We start from the raw sequence: 13,938 nt of genomic DNA on the forward strand, positions 1-13,938 counted from the left end.
CTTCTACACACGAATCCAGAGATCCGGACAAGCCACGTATCCATTACGCGATTGATCGCATCGGGAAACACGCTGATCAAAAGTGGTAGAGCAAGGGAGAAACTACTGGAAAACAGCGAGGAAGAATGCATCTGTTTTGAAATGGAAGCTGCGGGACTTATGGACAAATTTCCCTGCCTCGTGATCCGCGGACTGTGTGACTACGCAGATTCGCATAAGAATGACCAGTGGCAGCCATACGCCGCTGCTACTGCTGCCGGATACGCAAGAGAACTGCTTCAATATCTTCCTGTTCAAGATGTTGGAAAAGTTCCCACAGCAAATGAGACCTTGAATAGAAGTAAGTAGAGGTCGGCGGTGCTTTCTTCCTTCCTTTTTGTCTCCATTCACTGAACCAGATAGATTCAGACACGAGTTCGAAACCTCCTCAAGCGAACAAGCTAGGCGCTGGAACTGGATCAAGTGCTCCATCCGGCGGATCTGACAACAGGAACCCAGCAGGAGGTAATGGAACTAGTAACCCAACGACAACCCCTGAAACCGATAGCTCACCCAATGGTCGTGGGGAAGGTGGTTCTCAGACAAACAACAAAAATACCATGCGCGTTGATTCGATATACGATGGGAGATGGCAACACCAGTGGAGGCTGATCTGGGCCGGCCAACACATACAAGAGATCAACCCGAATTTTGCATCCACACAGCGGATCTCTGAAATCCACTTGACCACATTCACCCACAGCACTTGGGCCTGGTGCATAGTCGAAGTCGATGTTTTCCATGCTTCCCAGCGAGTTCAAGGTATTCCTGAGGTTCCGACAGTGTGTACTCAGGCCAACGATGAATCTGTCTCGGTCGCTAAGCCATTCTACCAACAAGTTAGCACAAAGGCCGTTACTGCTGGCAAGGAACTCGGAAATGGTAACAGGACTTGGAACCGTGGCGCCTATTTCCAGCCACTCGTTGCGAACTCCGACAAATTCAAATTCATCGGCAGACGCGTTATGTGTTGCCAGGGAAAGAGTGAAGAGGGGGGACTGAATTTGGCACCGCTCAATTCGTCTGACTATTGTTGGAGGTTGAAGGATCTGAATCTCGATATGGGACAGGGACATCGTATTTACGCCGTGATTCGGGCTTATAGTTTATGGGAGCAGTTTGCTTTCAGGGCCTTGGTGAATGTTTCAATGTTCCCGTAACCGAAACCGAACTAGGGCCTCTTTTCCATATTATTCTCTGTTTACCAGGATGCAAATGAACTGAATTTTTTAAAATAAAACTACTATTTGATAGTCCAATACTTATATATATATAATTATATATTCATATATTACATAGATTTGTAGATATGTTGACCTAAGGTCGTCAACGTATGACATCGCCACAAGAGATACTATTTATTCCCTCAGTTCTAGTGATTGCATTGCTCGATTCAAGTGCCAATGGAGGGAGGGTGGTATTAACAATCCTTTTGAAAATGATGGAAATTACGAAATTGAAAATTATAACCAACTAGCCTAAGGGTGTCGTGTCACATAGTTTGAAAATAACTAAGAGTGATAAATTGTTTTAAAATTAACAACGACCAACACCACAATTTGATAACAGCAACGAATCGCAAATGGTCAATCAAAATGTCGAGAATATATAAAATAAGCGATTCAGCATCCACAAACATAAACTTTGGGGGAAACTGTCCATTTTCTATAGACATCTGTCGTCTCCCATGCAGCAAGAAGGTTCTATATAACATCGACTACGATGGCTTATAAGTACTATCCCATCCAAGGCGTTCAGAAAGGCTTAGGTCCGGGCAGCCAGGTGCCCATTAGACGAGATTTTAACGAATGGAGTGAGAGTCAAGAACGCAGAGATCAAATACAGGTTGTTCTATTTATCCTCGCCCTCAGGGAGTTCCAAGCTACTCCCCCAGACTCGAGAGATTCATATTTCCAAATTGCAGGTGGGTTCAAGCCGACAATGAATTTCAATCCTATTTTCGCACTCATACCTAATTTTTTCCCAGGTATTCATGGCATGCCATACAAATCCTGGGATGAACACGGCCTTACTGTTCAGGAGACTCACAGAAAGGGTTATTGCGTGCATGCGAATAGCCTATTTCCTATATGGCATCGGCCGTATCTGTCACTCTACGAGGTATTTACGTGATTAGAACGTCGACCTGATATTTCTCACACATGCTTACGAGATCAAATAGCAACGTATATACGAAATAATGGTCGATGTTATCATCCCAGGCTTGAGACTTCGTGAGAGAGCAGAGGATGAGTGGCAAGAAGCCGCCTTTCACTGGAGGCTCCCATTCTGGGACTGGGCGAAAAATCCGCAGATACCGAAACTTATGTGTTTTAAAAGGATTCAGCTCAGGTTCCCCGCAATGACCGTAGATAATCCGCTCTACAAATTCAAAATGCCAAAGGGAGAGAAAATGAGGGTCTACGGCGTAGGAACCCTCAAATCCCCCGACTTTGAGGATACGCTAGAGGTACGCGTCTCGATGAGTGTCACTATTTTCATGTCCAGATCAACTAACATTGCGGTGCACTCGTCAAGTACGGGGAGTGTTGCGCAACCAGCCGCTGTCCGACGCCATCAGAACGTGTGAGTACCAGTAATGCATGGAGAGATGGCGTTGTCAACAATAAAACAGCAAACAAATTCATCTTCGATCGTAAATCAATCACAGATTTCGATTACGGCAAGACTACGGAGATGGTGTACAGACTTCTCACCTACCCGCTGGATTTCGTGAGCTTCGCAACCACTGCGAGAGATGCTACCATGGATTCTTCAAGCGCATCAAAAGTCATCAACGACATGAATATAGAATTCATCCACAACAACATTCACTACTGGGTTGGCGGAGATGGAGGCCATATGTCTCAGATACCGGTTGCGACTTTCGATCCCATATTTTGGTTCCATCATTGGTAAGGCATGCTTGTGGATTTTCTTTCTAGGCTTGTTACTAGTACTGATTGCGAATATCTTTTGAGTTACAGTTTTCTCGATCGCCTGTTCGCAATCTGGCAAACTCTGAATCCAGTAAAGTGGTTTACGGCAGACAAAACAAGACCATTTCGATCAAAAGATAATCGGAATGGGCAATATCGTCACCTCCAAGGCACCGCTCAGGCCCTTTCACATGGATGAACAAGGGACTGTCTGGACACCAGATGGTGTTCGTGATTGGTTCAAGTTAGGATATACATACCCAGAACTACAGCGCTGGAAATATGGCGATGACTACAAAGATGAACTGTTTCGAGACATGAACGATATGTATGGTGTTTTAAGGAAAGAAGCCATAGAAATAGCTAAACCTGACAGCGAACTACTAGGTGTGGTAGATGTTGAGGATAACGGCGTGTCATTGAATGACTACGCTGTGAGCATCAGATACTCAAAGTGAGTATTCTCAATATTTGTCCTTTCAGTTTCTCGCAGCTAAATCAGCCAGGTTTGCGATGGGCGGCCATCCGTTCAATCTCGAGGTTTATCTGCGGTCAGAAAATGAGACAGAAAATACATTTCGGCAAGAGGATTTTGTCACCAGTGTTTACAACTTCAGTCAGCCAGCGGAGCAAAATGGCGACACAGTTTGCTCCAACTGCAGCAATCTGGAGGAGCAAGACGTACATGTCATCGCTTATATTCCTATCACGCCATACCTGATCAAAAAAATTGAACAGCAACTGTTGCAGAATCTTGAACCGGCCAATATTGAACACTTTCTCTCAGGGATGTATTATAGGATCACTATGGTCAGTCCACGTGCCAAATGTTATAGATGGCTCGAATCTGACTGTTGAGAGCAAACAGGCTGGGAATACCGTTCCTGAAGAGAGATGGAAGCCAACTATGAACCTCAAAATTTCCGTTTCACGGACTAGAATGAGGTACTCCAATGATCCCAGTATTATAACGAGATTTGATGATCCCGAGACGATTCCGTCGCTTGGAATTGATGCAGAGATCGCCAGTGTTCCAGCCACAATATCGTAAGCTTCCATAATACCTATCGCCTGTCCCTCCAATCCCCCATCTAATCCCTTTTTTTATTTAGTGGTGGGATTACAAACCACGTTTCTTTCGACAATATTACTCAGCTTGAGGAAGCCGTTCCCGTCGGCGGATCCCTCGTTATATCGTCATCACACCTGAACCCTGATATTCCAAGGAGAGAAAACCTCACGGGAATTTCACTTGCGAACGTGGACCCTGGATCCAGCAATGCCAATAACCATGAATCGTACGATATTCTACTCTGCATAATAATCAACAGCCGACGTAACCTTCTTTCCTACACCAGCAAGCACGCTGGCCGCGGTTTTAGCGCACTTACGGATCTCCAGCTCCCACAATCGCAATGGTTCCAAAATGACAACCCGTGCATCAGGGTGGATGTTGAGGCTGATGATTTTGTAGTTTATGTTGATGGAAGGAAAATTCAGGCGGTGGAACGAACTATCAAAAGCGGTAACATCACTCATGTCAGATACTGGACTTCGAACAACAAAGCCCCGGCGTTAGCAAATGACATTACAGTGACGACATACAAGCAAACCAGCATGATCCAGTGAGTGATCAAACCTCCTAGCCCCTAATAAACTTTCTCTGTTTCTCCGGGTGAGTAGTATCTGCCTTGGATGGTGCAGTCCTCACTTTCTTCGCATATGCATATGCCAGCAACAACGTCGTCGATGGTATGGAACGTATGTGGAGGTGCGCATTTATCTCCAGCGACCTGCTTTAGCAGGTAGTCTATTTAATCATACCATAAAATTGCATCATAAAATAACGCAAACATCCATGAAACACCACAATAGACATAAAAAATGTTCTCTGAGAGAGGTAACAAATACGAAGATGGACGTGCATGAACGAGTAGGCAGTGTATGCAGCGCGCGCCCCACTCATGAAAGGAGTTTGCATGCATATCGGCTTGTTTCTCTCATCGATATCCAACCTCCATTTGTGTGTTGTTGAGTTCTTGGCTTGGGAGAACGGTCAAGTTTACAATTACTGGGGTTATAGAATAACATTTTCCTTGAAGTGGGGTGGCACTGACTGGCTTAAGTTACTCAAGGAATCGGATCGCAAAACTTCGACTTTGCAAGGTTCACGGTATTCATGAGCACTTTCGCTTGCCGCCCAGTTTTCATGAGACCTGCCCAAGCCTTTTGGTGGATCCACAAAGGCTCAACAACGCACAATATTTTGCATAATGGAGATAAGAATTCTCGTCTCATTTATTTGGTGGACAGATATTGGCCAGTGGCGTGTGGGCAAAGAGTTTTGTGGAGTATCCACGTCCTTGTATTCGAACCTCGTTCCAACGCTGTCCGATTGGGTTTGATCTGGCATTGGACGTTTGGATATTGGTTATATCGCCTGGAAACACATTACCCCTACAATTGGTTTTACTCTGTAACTCCCTTCTCAAATCACCCTGCATCGGAGAATTTTACTGGATTGCTCAGCTAATATCCTAACTATATAGCTGTCGGAGCTGGATAATGTCGGAATATTGACCCAAATACTGAATATCGATAGAATATTGAATTGACTATCAGTATTTGAGTCAATATCCGGACATTATCCAGCTCCGAAAACAGCGTACTTTTACCAATTCAAGGTGAGTGCGCAAGTGGATGTGGTTGATACAGAGATTCTCGACACAATTTCTCATCAATTTTGCGCTCTAATTTCAAGTTGGAACAATTCTTATCTGGAAGCTAACTAAAGAGGTTCACAGGATCGTCACGAAATATCCCAGAGTTGTAGTTCTTGGTCTTGTCTCGGTGTATAAAGAAAATCCGACTCAAAGCATCATCCGCCCTCCATGGATATCTTAGTCAAGCCCAACCAGTCCGACATTACCCACATTTCCGTAAGAGCTTGATAGCTGCTCTTCAAGGGGTGCAGGGTTGATGTCGCTTTTTTGAGTAGCGGCGAAGATTTTGAGCACCAGTCTGGTGACTGCAGTATTGTCAATCACAGTAAGGATGAAGACCAGAAACGCTGTGACGAGGTTGACGCTGGCAGCGCGCAGCTTTCTTCGTTTTAGGGTAGAGACCATGGCGTCGTTTATTTCAGGATTTGAGGCTGCCGCTGCGAGTTTCTCAGACTTCGCCGTGGTACCTTTTGCTTCTACTAGCAGTTGGATTACATCTGGATCCTTAACGTTCAGCAACTCATTTTCAAGTGGTTTTGAACCTCCGTCAAGCTCGGGGTGAGAGAATCTAGCGTTGGCCCCGCGCTGTAGCAAGAGTTCGACGACTTCGGCCCTACGCGAGCCGCGTCCCTGGGTGGTCACAATCCACAGGGGAGTTCGGTTTTGGCTTGAGTTCGCATCGACTTGTGCGCCATGATTGAGGAGGAGCCGGACGACCTCAACATGTCCGTTCTTTGCTGCTAAAGCAAGTGCGGTCAAGCCAATGATTCCCTTTCCCTTTTCTTTGCACTGCTCATTGATATCTGTTTTGTTGAGATAGGAGATCAATGTCGTACTTGTCAGCACTCCGGCGGCGGCATCGGCGTGGAGAGTCATTTTCGGTGACAGGTCATAGAGTTTTGCTACTATGTCCTCTTTTGAATGATAATGGAAGTTTGGCTCGTGGAAGTGGGATATGCACTGCGGGAGCGCTATAAACTGATATAAATTACGCCAACACTGCTCTTTGAAGCTTCAACGGAGTATAAATGAGGCGATTTTACCGGATTCAACGGAAAGTTGGGAGGGCATATGGAAGACTCTGTATCGCTTGATATTCTCCAAATACCCTGTTTTCTGAAATCCCCCACACCCTTTCTTCGCGTTGGGCATGAAAGTCATATGTAAATGACAGTGTAGTCATGCAGATATATCTGCTTGCTCATACATTAGCTTGGGCATTCATACGTTCCGGACCTTTGTTCGCCAGGATAGGTCGGAATATTACTTGCGGAGATATCCTCAGTGCCCAAGCCCGACTGGCTTCTACACACAATATCAATCAATTCCGCAAACATGATGATACATCTCTTTGGCTACAGATTGATATATCAGATGGTTCTCATGGTGAAGCGTTCTACAACCTAAGCTGATGTTACGATTTGAAAACCTTGGGCCATATAGCCAATAAATAATTAACTTTTGTAGGCTCCAAATATCCACTTTCCGGAACCCGTTGTGAGGACGAAGTAAAGGCTTTGCTTATAGACCAACCTCATTGAGGAAATCTCGTACTCATTTGATACTTTTCTCTTTCAATATAATTTCATAAGCTACCATACGTACGCTAATGTTTCCAGGCAATTAGACAATCGCAAGCTCTAGTCCTGCGCCCGGAAAGTAAGCCTCCAACACTGACAAATAACCCCAAGCTATAGTTTCTTACAAGCCAACCGTTGGATGCCTTATTCGGCATTCAAGGCCTGCACTGGAGAGAGCAGCATCGAGAGTAGCTAGGAAAATATTAGTGTCAAATCTATCAAACTGGAATTGAAGTGGTAGGAGCACCCACCCAATCTTCCAGTTCCGCTTCGTTCTGTCTAAGTTCATCGTACCTTGTGTCAACAAGTTCTAATTCGTGATTTGTAAGAGTTGTTCAATGTCTTAGCTATTTCTTCTATACATAAATGAAGACTTAAAAGAATATGAGTTGAGCGCTCACCGACTGTTCGATGAAGAACCTTCAAAACTTCACTATCCATCACTAGTTTGTCCATAAAATCTCTTGCCTCTTGATTCTGTCCGATTTGACTGAGACAGAATCGGACCGCTGTGTAAATGTCAGTGGTTGGTGCATATTGGGCGTGACAGGAAGCATAGATAGAATGTTTAAATTGTTTACCATCTTTTCTATAACCTTTATCCCCAAGAAATTGACTGCATTCCAGTATCACGTTACGTAGTTGATCGCTCGGCTCAAGGGTTGGGCATCCATCGGTAATAATCATTATTAGATATGGCCGTTCCAACGGCGTGCCAACGTATAGAGGTTTGCGAATGATCGGATCAAGAATTCTCTTGCGAAGTTGTGTTCCAAGTTGTGTATTCCCACGTGGCACAATTTTTCCGAGCGTCTGGAGTATCGCATCGCCATCAAGATTGTCAGCGAAACTGAGATCCTCATTGATCAAGCGAAAATAAAGCCCTCTGTTGTTTGGATCTGCACGCGTTGAAATACTAGTGATGCGCTTGACGAGTTCCGCTTGCTTTTCCCAGAGCTCTCCCCTCATGGAGCCGCTGTCATCTTGGATATGTTTACGTTTAGTTTCTAGTTCTACCCCATATGATAATGAACGAATATTGAATACTTACCGCAATAGATGATGGGTTGATAAAGGGCGATGGTAGCAAGACCCTTGAGCTGACTGGGTGAGTTTAGCAGATTATTTGGGTCATCCTTAAGAGAAGCGGTTTTCTCTGCTACTTCCTTGACATATGTATTTCCAGGGGGGAAAAATCTCCCGAGGCCGTCATCATTGACTATATTGTCCAGACTATTTTTGAAGTCTTCTGCAGTTTCAAGTTTTTCCGTCTCAAGCTCCTCCTATAAAACCCCAAGGTTAGTCGGCGGATCGGAAACTTTTTTCAAATTGGCTGCCTGTCTTACCTCAGGGTGGAAGCTTGCCGATGGGGCAATGTTGAGGAAATACCGGGAAGCAGACTTGAAGATGAAACCAAGGGCCCTCCAGGATCTGGACTTCCCGAGTACTCGGGCCACCCAGTTGGTCATATAGCTCCGAAGGCCGCCTCTGCCTCCTCCTTTTCGTAGCGTTGGCTCAAGTGCATCTTTGATTTTCTGTTTGGACGCGAAGTCCGAAAGCGCATCTGCAAGATCGCGAGCAGTTTTGCCGTCATCGTCTCGTGCCTCCGGCGACGCGCCCGCGTTGATGAGTAACTTGACAATTTCGGGATTCGATTTCCCAGCAATGGCGGCTATCAACGGGGTTTGGTTCTTAGATGCTGAGATGGGTTTGTCGAAGGTCGCCGGCTTCTTCTCAAGAAGAAGCTGGACAATGCGCGGACTGGGCGGGTTTGCTATGGTGGCGAGATACATAGGCGTTCTGCCATCACGGAAGGTCGTCGTTTCTCCCATAGGCTTGTCTGGATCGGCACCGTTGTCCAGGAGGCACTTTACCGCACGCGCCTTTCCATTCAGCAGGGCATACCCAAGTGGAGTGATTCCCGATCCGTCTTCACGGTTCAGAAGATCAGGGTCCCTCTCCAGGAAATCCTGAAGCACCCCTTCCGTCAGCCTCCCGTTTTGAGCAGCCGTCCAGATCGACATTTTGGTAGCGTTTAGTTGTCTTGCGCAAAGAATATTTGGTAAACTGTCCTATAGTGTATGGGAGGCCACTTTTAACGCATGGGGTACGCCTCGCAAAGCTGAGTATGAATTTGGTATTGATCTAAAGGTTAAGCGTTTAGAAAACGGTGGACTGGCTCTGCAAAGTAACAATGATTAGATTCCTGAACTCCTTGGGCTAGGCAGCTAGCCATAACGACTAGGGATAATATATTAATCCATAAGGAATCTTGAGGCATCGCTAATAATGACGTTTCGAAGGCTTGTAGGAAGCTCGAATGAGGTCCTCTGCTTAGAATCCCTTCGGGCGAATGAGCATTTGACATGCAATAATGCATCAAGCGAAATTTTTTTAGTCTTCTGAAGCATCCCAAACACAACTGACTGGGAAACGCCTTCAGACCATATCAGTGCAACGTAGGCTAGGGAATGAAAAGTCTGGCAGTTGTTTGCAAGGTTGATTAGCAGAAAATGGATTCCGTATGCAAGTGAGCTTCGTTTCAAAGTGACAAGACTGGGATTTATGCTTGTTATTTCCACCTCCTTCTAACTCTCCACGGAGGAGGTTACCCACGACCTCTCCTTGCCTTACGAGGTATAGCTGCTGAAGATGGCAAGCAGCACGATTTTCTCCTAATTTACGCCCAACTGAAATTAGGCCGGGGATGTCGAAAAATCGGAATTCGCTGGCATAGAAATTTATACTCAAAATAAGACGTCAATGTGCAGAGTTGCGGTAGCGAAATATCGCGAAAACCTCAAAGTGCGTCACCAATCCACGCGTTTTTGTGAAAGAATTCTGCGTACGACGAGTTTGTTTCCCCCAACCTAACCAAAAACATGTCTATCAACTATGCGGCTTTCCTTGTTGGACACAAAAGAAAACCGCTTTGGGTCGGTGAAACTGAAGATAGGTATCCGGATGAAAATGAAATCGTGGTCAAGAATGCCGCAGTTGCCATTAACCAGCTCGACTGGAAAATGCAGGACATGCCTTGGGTTATGTTCAAGTACCCGTTGGTTTTGGGTGTTGATGTTGCGGGTGAAGTAGTCGACGTGGGCAGCGGCGTTACCCGATTCCATATGGCGATCGAGTCCTCGGCCACGCCCTAAGTTTTGCAACGGAGGATGAACGCCACGCAGGATTCCAAAATTACACTGTTCTCCTTTCAAACATGGCATCGCCTATTCCGCCATCCCTATCTTTTGAAAGTGCAGCTGTACTTCCTTTGGGACTGTCCACCGCATCGGCGGCATTGTTTCACGAGGACGGCTTAATGCTTCCCAAGCCCAGTTTGAACCCTGTCAAGACATCTACAACTGTTCTAATTTGGGGAGGAACGAGTAGCGTTGGTAGCAATGCTATACAGTTAGCAGTGGCTGCTGGGTGCGATGTCATTGTGACCGCATCGTCTAAAAACTTCGAAGCCGTGAAGCGATTGGGCGCAGATTGGGCGGTGGATTATAACGACGGGTCCGTCATCGAAAAGTTAAAGGAGGCATTTCGAGGCAGGAAGCTGGCTGGTGCCCTGGATACGATTGGAAGGGAAAAGACGTTTAAGCAGACTGCTGAAGCAGTCTCACAGATCGATGGGGTTAAAACTGTAGTCTCGACGATCGATGACTTTGAAGATTCCTGGTTGCCTCCAGGTGTGACAGGGAACGCCATCCTAGCAGTCAGTATTCGGGGGTTAGAGGATGAAGATGAAAAAAAGAACGTAGGAAGAATGGTCTATGAAGATTTCTTACCAGATGCCCTTAAGGCTGGGAAGTACCGGATAGCACCCGATCCATTGATCGCCGGAAAAGGGCTTGGAGCTATTCAGGCCGCTCTTGAAACTTCAAAGCGTACACCGGGAAAGAAGGTGGTGGTCAGTATTTAGAGGGAACCACGCTGAGCTGGCAGATAATTCCCCTACTAAATAGTAGAGGAGACATTTTGTTGAAGAGACAAGTGTTGATAGGTCATAACCAAAGCGAAAATCCAGGGAAATAAGACTGCTTCTGTCATTGTTTGTGGCGGACGTAAATAGCAAGCCAATCCAAATCTAATGGTAGAAACAAGTCCAGATTTCCTTAGATGCGGTTTGAACAGGCCAGCCTGTCTAGCAGGCGGTTAACGTGGAAGCAAACACCGCATCTTTCTGTGGGAACGGGATACAATCCTGTTCTTGTGATATTTAACATATCTGCAAAGATCAACAAGCAGCGCAACTCCTATGCTCAAGATCATACATTCTGCCACTCAGGAAAATCTTCACCGCACATCGCTGTTGAACGCTCCATCTAAAGCCAAAAAGAAAGTGCTATAAGGCTCAATCCAAAGCCAATTTTTGTTCCTGAATAGCAGTATGGGAACTCTCCTGTTCCTGTCCCGTGATATTTCTAAGTGTATCCCAATGCTCAATGCCATAAGCCTCCTCCATACCCACTCCAGTTCGAATATTATGAATCTGTTTCATGTATTCACAAACCTCTCTGCAACACCTCTCATCATGACATCACCAGTATTCTCATCAAATTTCACCTCATAATCAATCATACTGGTCACCGCCCTCGCTTTGAATCCACCTGCAATGATCTAACGGAGAAAATGGCATTAGTTCCCCCCCCCTCTCGCATTCAACCCAATGCCATATTCACTTACATTACAGAACATATGTACACCTACTGCTACAATATTTTTTGCGTAGTGTTCTGTCTTTGTTACATTCTCAGTTTCCTTGGTGTTCCGATTTCGATTGTGATCGTGACATATCTATCCAAACCCCTGGATTTGTATTATTCAGCGCTGCCTGATGCAACCCATAATTAGCCATAGCGCCTGGAATACTCCTCTGCAGCAATTTTATATGCTGGGACTAGCTCAGGCGCGATTGCAGAAGATCAAGGTATGGGCATGCAATCGGCTAGCTCTGGCCATGTTATGTAATTTTGGCCACAGCGGAGGGTTAGGTGGAATCCACCCAGTAGGGGTGAGGGGAAGAAGGTGGAGGATACGGAGTAGAAACGAGGGGCTTGGGTAGCCTGAGGTTGAGAGTTGAATGAGGACCAGTTGGGTGAGGGTCAGGATTGTTGAATGTGGAGGAGGCGGTGACTGGAGAGGTGTGAGAGACTGAGGAATGGGAGGTATCATGAAGCCATGATACCTAATGTTTGAATGTGAGAGGCAAGGATTTGTTGAAGGAGACTCATAAAAGCCCAAGCCAGTATCGACGCACACGCTAACAGGTCAATCACACGGTTTCAATAGGATACAAAAGTGGGCGTAGCGTAAATCTAGGGCTTGTCCTCTCAAGAGCTTGTTAAAATGTCCCGAATGTCCATGATTTGCGTCTCCGTTGAACAAAGTGGAAAACCAGTGAGGGATGCTGGGGCTCCGTGCAGCCGAAGGTGGCCCCGATTCGGAAATTTTGGTCGCCTGTTCGAGTAGAGTTTGACGTGGCAGCTATTAGGATTGATTGCATCTTGTCCGTAACAAACCTGGCTAGACTACGGAGTACATTGGTTGAGATGCAACTGCAAACCAACTGCAAACAAACGGCCGATATGACTCATATAAGACACAGTAACGCGAGAACTGCAACCTCGGTTCCCTACAATTGCTCTAGTCCTGGATCGGATTAGTTCAAAACCTAATCTTGACTCCCCTGACTGAGAGAAAAGTTTAAATATTTCTAGACTATTTCCGTATTCGGCCATCACCAGGCAAGCCTTGAGGCCTCTCAATCTTTCGTCCAACCTCTTTTCAACGTCATCCTCACTCCCTTCATTGTTGTTTCTTTCTGCTGCAACTATAGCCATGGCACTCAGCTCTGGGTAATCTCGACACATGGCTGGCATATCTCATTCTTCGGGCTTGTGCATTCGGCCCCACCTGTTTTCGGTTTTCGCCTCCTGTAGTCGCCCATGACTCTAACCGCTCAGACACCATGAGCTAATTTTGCTCAATTCTCTCATCCAATCCTTGTTCCATTCGAGCGTCTTTTCTTTAAACTGAGCCCACGCCCGTAAGCGTTTGGCAAGAATATTTCCAGCTTTTACAGCATTTCCTTCTCTTGCAGCCATGTTTGAAGACTTTTCATTTTCTTCTTCGAGGACAGATCAGGGCACGCTAATACCAGAAGCTGATGAAGAAATGGCAATGGCCTCTGACAATACCCCAATCTCGCCCTTCTCATCTCGTTCTCCTTCACCTGTTCCATTACGCCGAAATTTGAGAGACCATTCTCTATTTCCTAGACAATCACTCAAGCCCTTCGAACTTGGCCCTGCTCCTACATCGATTCCATATAATTACAGTGACAGACGGCGTCTTTCGATCGGGGCTTTGACAAAACAGCTGAATGCTCAAAGCTTGGATAAGGAGGCTGGCAGCGATAGCGATGAGGGGCCAACTCTCCCAGTTACGCCTCCTCGCAGCGCTTGCACCGATGCACCCCCGATTTGGTTGGGAAAAGAGCATTTGGGCTCACAATACCGGGAACAGGATGATGATTCTTCTTGGGCCGAGCCGTCACCTCCTTCGATGCCCATGTATAATGAGTTGCGTCGCACTTCACGCTCTAGAGAAAACAACATACCATATTTGTCGCCCTACGCATCCATCGCCGCT

General features: G+C 46.0%; 6 protein-coding genes across 6 annotated transcripts in view; 3 read left to right on the forward strand and 3 right to left on the reverse strand.

Annotated features, from left to right (window-relative positions):
* HCAG_05195 (conserved hypothetical protein) overlaps positions 1–1,199 on the forward strand; it is a gene marked incomplete at both ends in the record, with an annotated part of 1,791 nt that extends 592 nt beyond the window's left edge. Inside the window, 2 exons of the mRNA XM_001539678.1 lie at positions 117–340; positions 499–1,199. Coding sequence (XP_001539728.1) covers positions 117–340; positions 499–1,199 — 925 coding nt within the window. The remainder of the gene's footprint in view (positions 1–116; positions 341–498) is intronic.
* Positions 1,200–1,761: 562 nt separating this feature from the next.
* HCAG_05196 (predicted protein) lies at positions 1,762–5,544 on the forward strand (the record flags this gene model as incomplete). The annotated part of the gene is made up of 11 exons (XM_001539679.1): positions 1,762–1,963; positions 2,027–2,160; positions 2,222–2,509; positions 2,578–2,954; positions 3,076–3,432; positions 3,485–3,788; positions 3,847–4,025; positions 4,091–4,603; positions 4,714–4,739; positions 5,114–5,377; positions 5,528–5,544. The coding sequence occupies 11 exons, from the start codon at positions 1,762–1,764 to the stop codon at positions 5,542–5,544; spliced, it is 2,661 nt and encodes an 886-aa protein (XP_001539729.1).
* Positions 5,545–5,878: 334 nt separating this feature from the next.
* HCAG_05197 (predicted protein) lies at positions 5,879–6,577 on the reverse strand (the record flags this gene model as incomplete). Its single annotated transcript, XM_001539680.1, has 2 exons — positions 5,879–6,504; positions 6,538–6,577. The coding sequence occupies 2 exons, from the start codon at positions 6,575–6,577 to the stop codon at positions 5,879–5,881; spliced, it is 666 nt and encodes a 221-aa protein (XP_001539730.1).
* A 709-nt stretch (positions 6,578–7,286) lies between these two features.
* On the reverse strand, positions 7,287–9,305 carry HCAG_05198 (predicted protein; the record flags this gene model as incomplete). The annotated part of the gene is made up of 6 exons (XM_001539681.1): positions 7,287–7,293; positions 7,407–7,473; positions 7,683–7,790; positions 7,863–8,264; positions 8,333–8,564; positions 8,628–9,305. The coding sequence occupies 6 exons, from the start codon at positions 9,303–9,305 to the stop codon at positions 7,287–7,289; spliced, it is 1,494 nt and encodes a 497-aa protein (XP_001539731.1).
* An 858-nt stretch (positions 9,306–10,163) lies between these two features.
* Positions 10,164–11,613, forward strand: HCAG_05199 (hypothetical protein; the record flags this gene model as incomplete). Its single annotated transcript, XM_001539682.1, has 3 exons — positions 10,164–10,339; positions 10,375–11,194; positions 11,404–11,613. 3 exons carry the CDS (start codon positions 10,164–10,166, stop codon positions 11,611–11,613), a joined length of 1,206 nt encoding a protein of 401 aa, XP_001539732.1.
* Positions 11,614–12,628: 1,015 nt separating this feature from the next.
* HCAG_05200 (predicted protein) lies at positions 12,629–13,127 on the reverse strand (the record flags this gene model as incomplete). The annotated part of the gene is made up of 2 exons (XM_001539683.1): positions 12,629–12,744; positions 12,866–13,127. 2 exons carry the CDS (start codon positions 13,125–13,127, stop codon positions 12,629–12,631), a joined length of 378 nt encoding a protein of 125 aa, XP_001539733.1.
* Positions 13,128–13,938: the final 811 nt, after the last annotated feature.

The sequence above is a fragment of the Histoplasma capsulatum genome, genomic scaffold, assembly GCF_000149585.1.
Source record: "Histoplasma capsulatum NAm1 scaffold_5 genomic scaffold, whole genome shotgun sequence".
Classification (NCBI taxonomy): Eukaryota; Fungi; Ascomycota; class Eurotiomycetes; order Onygenales; family Ajellomycetaceae; genus Histoplasma; species Histoplasma mississippiense.